This window comes from Sycon ciliatum, chromosome 12 (genome assembly GCF_964019385.1).
Source record: "Sycon ciliatum chromosome 12, ocSycCili1.1, whole genome shotgun sequence".
Classification (NCBI taxonomy): Eukaryota; Metazoa; Porifera; class Calcarea; order Leucosolenida; family Sycettidae; genus Sycon; species Sycon ciliatum.
Window position 1 is genome coordinate 11,682,195 of NC_088654.1, and position 10,258 is coordinate 11,692,452.

Here is a 10,258-nt window from a genome sequence, read left to right on the forward strand (position 1 = left end):
TCACGGGACGAGCAGCTAGCAAACGGGAGACAAGTGGTCTGTACTGAAACGGAGGATGGGACGGATGATCAGAGGATGGAAGAGGAATTGGATGACGAAACGGGTGGTGAGGAGACAGAGGACGAGGCAGATGATGGTGGTGATGATGATCGTGGGGATGACGAGCGGAACGAGGAGGAGGACGAGGAGATGGACGAGGAGGAGTCGGGTGGGAAGGAGCGAGATGAGGCGGATGAATGTGTTGATCGTAAGAAGTCAGCTGTGTATCTACACTTGTTATCTCGTCCTGACTGTCTTGGTGTGTATGATGACTCTCATTTTTCTGTACTGTGTCGTGCGCGTTATGTCCAACAGTTGAAAGTCCTAGAGGCAGTTTGTATACGTATTCATAAGCCTGTTTTGTGTAAGCAGAAAGAGCACATTGTTGCACTGAAGTTGTATTCGTAGGTTGACACTTCGTTCAGTGCCTTCTCGCCTTTGGTTATGTAATCTTGTTACCTTTCTTGCGTTTCCTCTAGTGGTTTTATTGCACTTGTATCTTGATGTTATTTCTAACACCTTTCTATTTACAGTACTTAACTTCAGTTTCTTTGGTTGTATCCTTAGTTCCGTTTTTTCCCACTGATGATAGGAACGAGAAAATCGATTCTGGGTTTCCAATAATATTTTTGTTATAAAATACACAGTAATACATGTCAAACAAGTAACGTAGTTGCGTGATGTCTGCGGCCTTCATCCTATTCATAGCTATATTAAAATTATTATCTCCACGTACGTAGGTTATTTGTATAAATAAATAAATAAATTCGTGGATCGTGCGTCCGGCATATGACGTTATCTGGTTATGTATGTCATAGTCATAACGTCATGCCAGGACGCACGTGCACGCTCAACTTCCCTCAAAGCCACGTGCATGCCGAGTATGGCATCTTGTGCGTAGAGCTACGCGCGTTGGCCTTGACGTGTGCAAAACTGCAGTGCAGATGTGCCACATCGGCACATGTCACATAGCACTCAAAATTCGCAATCTCATCCGTCGCGTAGTACACGTCCACATCGTGTGCTCACGCCTTTTTCGGCGCATTCCGCCAGGCGAGCCTGGAAACTTCCAGCATTCGAATGAAGTGAGCTTTATCTTGCAGCACCTCTTCTCTATTCTGTATCAGTTTGTTGTCTTTCTTGTCTTGAGAGTGTCCACTGCCCTGCTCTTTGGAACAACAAATAAACACACCTGTGGAATTATCAACACGTTCCACCAAACTGTAAAAACGCCAGAGTTGGACGTTGTTCGGTGTAATTTCCTTGTCACAAGCTAGTAATTTTTAGATAGAGGTTTTGGAAAATTCTCTTATCTCATCCCGGTGGACTCGCGTCGATCCGGCTGTCTGAATGGGTCTGCTGGACGGCGGCTCGCCGCTGTCGTGGGCCGAGACGAAGAAGAATGCTGACCTGATCAGAGAGACCGGCATCAAGCAGTTCCTGTCGCTCTACGAACGCTTCCAGGGCCTAACCGATGACTGTCTGAAATGGGGCGACGAGGTATGTGATACCAGAAGCTTACAATACATTCATATTTCAATTATTATTTTTGAATACTGAGTAGTAGCAGAAATTGATTTGTATTAATAAATGGTGCCAATAAACTTTTTTCTTATCAATTTTTGCAAGGACGCTGAACATTTTGATCACATGACACTCCATGTACACATATTGGCGATTTAGGTTTCTATGATGGGTCTAGTACTGTGTGTAGCACACATGGTGATGTCGCTGGCAGTTGGAGCGTAAAATGTGCTTCATAACCTGGCTTCGTCTCGAACGTAGAACAGAAGGGGGGGGGGGGGGGGGGGGCAGGTCCAGTTGGTCAGGTCATGGCCGTGCCCACTCTTTGGCCACCAACGGGGGTAACTGCTGAAGCGGTCACGTGTACCCACCATGTCATACCCAAACTGTGTGAACAACGGCTGTGGTATGACCGGACCAATCAACAACTGCGTCCGTCGGTCCTGAATGTTGGACTTGAACAGCTTAGTAGTAGTAGTAGTAGTAGTAGTAGTAGTCGTAGCATTCTTTTATTTTCCATCGGAAGCCTCAACAGTGATGAACACAACTCTTAAGAGGGCCGATAACAGAGTAGAGGGGTGTGGGTGGAGAAAAAAATAAGAATAAAAAAAATCAAGATAGCTTAGGCCGCATTCACACACAGTGCAAAAACTCTCGTGGAAATCCTCGTGCAAGCCACTTGCAACAAGTATGCGTTCACACAGGAAATGCAGTTGCATGCCATACACGTAAAAAAAGTGGCTCACGTGACCAGATATCCATTGTGAGGCGCGGCAACTTTGAAGTTTTGCGCCCAAACTAGTACATGTGATTTTCACGTTTTGCGCATGTTCCTATGGGCACTTCGAAGAACATGACGCATGCGCGTGGTTTTGTACCGTGTGTGAATGCAGTCTTATCTACTCGTGGCATCACGTGTGCGTGTGTGTGTGTGGGCGGTGTGATGACAGCCGTATTGATACGTTTTGAGCGATTTGTGGGGATCTCCCGGTGACATCTCAAAGACCGAAAGCGACGAGGTGGATTGCTCGCGTCTCGCACAAGTTGAAAGTACAGTTGTTTTCTTCGGTCTACATTGACGATGAGTCCACTCATACATGTCCAGTCATACCTCGGTTATCCGGACCCCGAAGTTACGAACTTACGCGCATTCCGGTCTGCCGGGCACCCTTCGGGCGAGTTCTAGTGGAAATATTACTACTCTTTTGTCACTTTTTCTGGAAATGGTGACGCCATATGCCACATCTACGGCCTTTCCCCATCAAAATGTATGTGATTCGGAGTTGTGTACATTTCAAAGTTACGTGCAGTGCCCGGTCCCGGACTGCCCGGATAAACAAGGTATGATTGCATCCATAATTTGAGGGAATGCAAAGGGAGAAAATCCAAAGAAAAACTTGACTGTCACCACCGGAATGAATGTCAGTGACATTTGTAAACGGGAGGACAAGAATGTTACGAGTTATGACTAACTGTCCATCAATGTAACCAGATCTTATACAGTCAGCTAGTGCGACAAAATCCGAGTGACATTTGTATCTTGTTTTTAGATTGAATTCACGGTGGTTCACTTTGACCACGACAAGAAGACAGCCCAGGTGCAGCTGACCGACCCAGCCCTACTGGAGCGCTTGCAGCAAGCGGAGAATGCCGACCCAGGGTGAGTTGTCGCGTGTACTTGTGTGTGTGTGTGCGCGCGCGCGCGCGCGCGAGCGTGTGTATATGTGTCTGCACGTGTGTGTGTGTGCGTGCGTGTGTGTGTGCGTGTACGTTAGGTCATGTACGTGTCATCTCCACATAGGCCTGTGGAGGTTGACATTCTGACCGGAACTATGATACTAGTTCAGATTGTCCCAGGTATGTCTCCTGTTGCAGTTTAGGGTTCAGTGGCAGTGCTGCTGATGGTGATGGTGATGTTCCTTGTATTGCTGCTGCTGCTGGTGGTGCTGCTGCTGGTGGTGCTGCTGGTGGTGCTGCTGGTGCTGCTGGTGGTGGTGGTGGTGTTTATGGTGGTGTTCATGGTGGTGTTCCTGGCACCGCTGCTTCTGCCAGCTCTGTTGAGGTTGGTGGTAGGGTTGGTGGTGATGGTTGTGTGTGATTGAAAATCAGCTCTCTGTGCCTGTGTGATTTTGTGTTTGGATTTTTAAGACCCTGTGTCAACTTGCATGCCAGTCGATTTTCGTGGTGCTTATAAATATAAGAAAGTATAATGTGAATTCCCGTGCATGATGTGAAAGAATCCCCATGCATGATGTGAATCCCCATGCATGATGTGAATCTCCATGCACAGGAATTCTCCGACAGCCTGGAGGCCTGAGTATGGCAGCTTTATGCTGGAAGGTAAATCTGCCATCAAGTATACCGTATGCCTTTTTATGATCAAGATATTCAACATGTTCTGCAGACTTCACCATAGCTCAGTGGTTAGAGCATCGCTGGCCTTAAGCGAAGGTCCCTGGTTCCAGTCCTGGTGGTGACAGTCAATGTTTTCTTCGGACGCTTCCCCTTTCTGTAGTGATGCTTTATGCACTCACCTTATTTAGTGTACATGTTACCCATGTAGGGGTTACCCACACATCCAGAGTGCGTGACCTACAAAAAAATTTGCAGTGACCCTAACTGAGCCTACCTGATCTTGCCACATGTGTGCCAGTGTGCGTGCGTATCGGAGCCCAGCCTTTCTGCAATGCTCTTGCGGATTTCCTTTCTCGACGTGCAGCCTTCTTTCTCCCTTGCTGGCGTCATTGCTCGTGAACGGTTCTTTGCACGTTTTTCTGTGTGTGTGTGTGTGTGTGAGCGCGCTCGCGCGCGTGTGTGTGTGTGTCTGTGTGTGTGCTGGCTCTGCCACTCTCTGCATACCTGGCATCATGTTCTGGCTGTCAGCTACCCCAGGCAAGCCATTCGGCGGGGCCACGGGGGACTTCAACGAGATCGAGCCCAACATGAAACTTCGGTGAGTACTGCGGGGTCTTCTATTCACATTCCATGATCTCGCTAACTCGCGCCGTCTTCTTATCGGTCAGCAATTATTTCCCCTGCTCTGTAGGTTGTTAACACCTGCTAGGTGGTGCTAGTGCTGGTGCTGGTGCTGCTGTAGAAACAGTCTGATCACATACGGGTACAGTCAGACCTCGCATAACCGCACACATCCGTTTTCAACAAAAAATATCCGGACAGGCGAGGGAACCGATAATCGAACACACATACTGTATGTATGCATGACGTATGCTGTAAATCGGTAACCAACGATTTTCTCCCGAATGGCGAGGGATCCGGATAAAAGAGGACCGGATAAGCGAGGTCTGACTGTATCAATAGTCTTTCTGTTTCAGGTGTTTTTCGGCAAAGAGTGCATGGGCTGTGAAGATGTTTGGATTGAAGGAAAAAATTGATATGTGAATTGGTGCAGTTGAGAATATTTCGAAAGTTTCTCGTGCCTTTCGTATTTGTTTGTTTTCTGTCAGTATCTGCCTTTGTGTGTGTGTGTGTGTGTGTGTGTGTGTGTGTGTTCATGTGTGTGTGTCTGTGTGCATGTGTGTATGTGTGTGTTTGTGTTTTGTGTGTGTCTGTGTGTACATGGTGTGTGTGTCTGTGTGGATGTGTGTGTTTGTGTGTGTGCGCGCGCGCGCGTGCATGATCGCTCACGTGCACATTTTCATGTATGTCCTTGTGCGTTTGTCTGCGTGCATCACAGGCATAAAGAGCTGAATGAGATGCTGGCACACAACACTCGTTGCATGAATATCACATGCTTCCCACGGTAAGTCTTTCACATATACTGTAAGTCTTTCACACAATATTTTACTGTAAGGGGTCGTCCACAAATATCGATGTTTTTTTAGAGAAGATATTCGTTCGTTTGGGGGGGAGGGGGTTTGGGCCCTGTTCGTCTCGTCTTTGCAGAAAAAATATCGAACTCTATCTATGGACGGGCGCTGTTCGAACATGTAGTTTATGACCTACACAAAGTGAAAGTCAACCTCGTGAGCATAGCCATGGCAAGGTTGTGCGACCGTGGCAACATAAACCTAGGTGTACGGTGAAATTAGAGTGGCAGCTGGTCACGTTTCATGAGGAAATTGAACTTCATTAAAAAATATCGATCCCTTGCATAAACATGTGTATGTTCGTTTTTGGGGGGGGGGGGGGGGGGGGGGGAGGGGGTCTGGGGAGAAATGAACAAATGTCGTCTTGAAAAAAAACATCGATATTTACGGACGGCCCCTAAATCTACTTTTAAGTACAAATTTCGGCCTCCCGGGGCTAAAACACATTTCGGCCCCATTACATTTTCCGCCTGTATTGCTGCTGCCTGTATACACAGTCACACTGAACATTGCAAAACAAAATTTCGGGTGCAACAAAATTTCGGCCAAAAATGCCCCGGCCGAAAATAAATATGCGCCGAATCTTTGTTGAGCATTAACAGTACTGTATTTTCCCAAGGATATGGTCCTGTGTTCTTCCCCAAATCCACTCGCATTACATGAAGCTCCCAGGTCAGTGGCATTGATCGCACAACTGACAATGGTGCCGACCAAGAATATCTTCTAGGCAATTGCTGAATGGCAGTGCTCTCTCCGTCTCTTTTTCTGTCTCTGTTTGGCTCTTTCTCTCTCTCGCTCTGTCTCTCTGTCTCTCTCTCTCTCTCTCTCTCTCTCTCTCTCTCTCTCTCTCTCTCTCTCTCTCTCTCTCTCTCTCTCTCTCTCTCTCTCTCTCTCTCTCTCTCTGTCTGCCTCTCTCTCTCTCTCTCTCTCTCTCTCTCTCTCTCTCTCTCTCTCTCTCTCTCTCTCTCTCTCTCTCTCTCTCCAGCCTTGGCTGCCCGTCATTCTCCAATCCATCGTTCACACCGAAGCCGGACTCTAGTGTGTCTCGGTCGGCCTTCTTCCCCGACGAAGCAATAAACCCTCATCCAAGATTCAGGTGATGGTCTACTCTATGTTCTGTGTGTGTCCGCGTGTGTGTGTGTATCTGCGTGTGTGTATGTGTGTGTGTGTCCGCGCGCGCGCGTGTGTGTATGTGTGCGTGCGTGTGAGGGTGCGTGTGTGCTATAGCCTAAAACCTTTCGTTTTGGCAAAATAATGAGTAACCCAGGCCGGTCCCTGAGAGGTCTGCCCTATGCACTGTGTGAGCTGTAGGCTAACCGCGGGGACTAGAAAGATTTTACAAAGCTCAACCGATTTATAAACCAGCCTGAATTTGCGAGGAATTGTTTTAGCAATGAGTGTGTCCAAGAGTACATGCCACCATCATACGTTCTGTGGAGGCTGTAGTGCCTCATCTGTGTTCTATGTGGATAATGGCGATGCCTGAAGACTACAAGATCATTAACGTGTCTTCTCGTTAACCTATGCATTTCGGACGATCATTCAAGTTGTGATTCTTAATAATAACATGCCTTACAGTAATCTCTGTGTTGTTATGCTTCCTATTGAAGTGCGTCTGTACAGTACTGGTGGGCGCCGAAGAACGGCCAGCCTAGAATTTCACCAAGCACAGCATACCAACGTATACACGGTGACTCAACTGTGCATACGAGTAGACTGTGATACATGAAAAAAAGAACGATCAAGGCTAGGATGCTGACCCCCCCCCCCCCCCCCCCCCCCAGTTCTTCGGCGACCGACAGTACTGAATTGTAGGATGTGCTGGGTTTCGCGTACAGACTGTATGTTGTGTGACGTCTCCCTTTGTGCATGTGTTTGTGTGTCTTGTTCCTTGTCCCACTGGATGCTGCTCCCGATAGCACGCTGACGAGGAATATTCGAACAAGACGCGGATCGAAGATCGCCATCCATGTACCGAGTAAGTGTTCCGTGTGCATTTGCGCGCCCGTGTGGGGGGGGCTGTGCGTGTGGGTGTGTCGCATCTATTTGCCATGGGTGTGTGTTCAAGCTTTAGTACTGTTGTACTATACGTGTACACACACACACACGCGCGCGCGAGCGCGCGCAGACACACACACACACTGTCACACACCTCAGACCTCAGACCTGCCCATCGCGTAAGCGATGATAGCGAACAGCTATGTTAGACATAGCAACTTGTGCTGGAATTACACCATTCAACAGCTTGCAAGGCTGATGAATTGACCGCCACTATTTTTAGCCTGGTATCCACCACACAGCTGATTGAAGTGACTTTTTCTGGCCAGTGAATCCCTATTTTCATTTTTCCATCTGTCACACACACACACACACACACACCTGTACACGGCTCGCAGTTGTGAATCACTGTCGCGAACTGACTTGAAAATGTGTGTTTCTGCGTGTGTCCTTGCTACATGGTACTATCCAGTTTTCAAAGACGTTCAACACTCCCAGTCCCTTTCTGGAAGACATGTCGCAACACGACGAGGAAACACAAGCGGTGGCCAGCCCGATCATATCTATATGGATGCCATGGGCTTCGGTATGGGAATGAGCTGCTTGCAGGTAAGGACGGGAGCGGCAATTCATTACAGAGGTTAGGCTGCACGTTATTTTTGACGTGACGCGAAAGTTCAGCTCGCGTTATTTGGTTCGTGCGTTGGAAAAAAACGCGAGTGGCCTGAAAGCTCACGTCGAAATTTGAGTTTACGGCCAAAATTGACGTGAAACTGCGTTCACTTAAAAAAATAACGAGCAGCTTAACCTCCTACTACTATGTACTTCCTCCGCGTCATCGAAATTGTCGCAGTTTGACTAGTGACTTGTCACTTGGTTACTGACAACTCCATAAGCTAAGCCATTCAAAACATATTACACAGAATGATAGTCTGAAGCCTAGAGTAACGTTCCAGGACAGTTGGACTGAGAGTTTGCATGCAGAGATGAAGTCCTCGTCGTCGCTGATGTCAATGGACGCAAAAATATCGTTCCGAAATATTTCAAGGAAGGTTGAAAGTTGGTCGCGCCTCATCTCAAACGCTTTGACTTTCTCCACAGGACAAGAGCTGCTATGCTTGTCGTCTGCTAGCTCTGGATGATTTCTACTTCACCACCAACGAAGCCTAGCAAGAATACACGATCGTTGCGAGGTCGGTTGATTACCGTCGGCGGAATCACCTCGATCTTGAAATGAACTTTTTTTAGCCGTGGCATGCCCATTTATTTTAGCTGTGTGGTCACAGCTCATGCAGGTAAGTGTACTATCACGTCCAGCGCGCCATCTTTTTCAGCATCACTGCCCGGCCCTGATTCACTGGTATGCCATGGTACGGCACCTGCGCGTGCATCACTAGCACTACATGTAGAGTCTACACGGCTCTTGCAGGTACAATCATGTACTGAGTGTCTCGGCCAGAGCGACAAATTTTATCGCTGTTGCAGGCATTTAGTTTGCTGACCCCTCGTTGTTTCTCCAAGCGCTGCCACTTGTTCCACGAAGTCATTCGCACCCCAGCTAAGGTGAAACAGTGATGAGGCTTGAGTGAATGGCCATAAGCACGAGAAATGTGCAGGCTGCAACGCCTGACTGATCTCAGCGAGTCGAAATTACCATCGCAGCGACATCAGCGAAGAAATTGCGTCTAGTTCAAAAATTCCAGCTTCCAATAACAGAAAATAGAACTTTGCCGTCACCCTATACTGATGACCATCGCCTATGTCCGATTCCTTACCTGTGGTACGAGTGCTGGTGAGTAAATACCCCGTTTTATATCAAAAGTCAAACTGCGACAATTTCGATGACGCGGAGGAAGTACATGTATAACCCCAGCAGCTACTTGGGATTTTTTCTTAGACGGAGTGGAGTCTGGATCAGACTCCACGGCTGCCCTTGTTGTATGTGGTTTCCCAATATCAAAACTCAGGGCTTGCCTATCGTACGCTTCTCTCTCTCTTTCTCTCTCTCTCTCTCTCTCTCTCTCTCTCTCTCTCTTCTCTCTCTCTCTCTCTCTCTCTCTCTCTCTCTCTCTCTCCAGTTCGCAAGGCTGGGCGGGGTTGTGAGCAGGCTTTCATTTCATCTTTTCTTATTATTTCTTATTATTTCTGCTTTTCATCTTATTACAAAAATTCTGCGCTTTTTTCGCCATCTGCGCATAAAATCTAGACTGACAACCTGCTTGTTAAATCATGCACCTGCTTTGAGGCGTAAAAACCCTGTTGTAGAGGTCTCAGTCCTCATTTGTTAGACTTACCTGTCTTTATAAATGTAACTTTCTCTCTCTCTCTCTCTCTCTCTCTCTCTCTCTCTCTCTCTCTCTCTCTCTATCTATCTATCTATCTATCTATCTGTCTCTCTCTATCTGTCTCTCTCTATCTGTCTATCTATTTATCTATCTATCCATCTCCCCCTTTCTCCCCTCCCTCCCCCCCCCCCCCCCCCCCCCAGGGGCGTCGGACACGGTACGGGCACTACGGTATTGACTGTACCACTTTAATACACTGATCTGAACTCTAAATTTCCAAATTTCGGCTCAGCCACCCTCCCCGACGAGTAACTTGTACTTCAGATGGCTGACCGTACCACACTAAAATACTTTCCGATGCCCCCCCCCCCCCTCCCTCTCTCTCTCTCGCTCGCTCTCTCTCTCTCTCCCCACCACCCACCATGGCATCATTCGCCTAACCACATCTATTTGACACCAACCTACAGGGCCTGTCCTTGATTTTACCTGCTTGTTACTTTCTCTTATGTTGTCTGGCTCAGGTGACTTTCCAGGCATGCTCTTTAGCGGAGGGACGGCTACTGTACGATCAGCTCACCGCTATCT

General features: G+C 47.8%; 1 protein-coding gene across 1 annotated transcript in view; it reads left to right on the forward strand.

Moving 5' to 3' along the window:
- Positions 1-1,096: 1,096 nt before the first annotated feature.
- LOC135828602 (glutamate--cysteine ligase catalytic subunit-like) overlaps positions 1,097-10,258 on the forward strand; it is a 19,586-nt gene continuing 10,424 nt past the window's right edge. The window contains 11 exon segments of the mRNA XM_065341032.1: positions 1,097-1,539; positions 3,114-3,223; positions 3,854-3,903; positions 4,447-4,516; positions 5,258-5,323; positions 6,376-6,486; positions 7,310-7,368; positions 7,861-7,874; positions 7,876-7,932; positions 7,935-7,997; positions 10,195-10,258. The exon segment at positions 10,195-10,258 is cut by the window's right edge and continues 11 nt beyond it. Coding sequence (XP_065197104.1) covers positions 1,390-1,539; positions 3,114-3,223; positions 3,854-3,903; positions 4,447-4,516; positions 5,258-5,323; positions 6,376-6,486; positions 7,310-7,368; positions 7,861-7,874; positions 7,876-7,932; positions 7,935-7,997; positions 10,195-10,258 — 814 coding nt within the window. The 5' untranslated portion in view covers positions 1,097-1,389.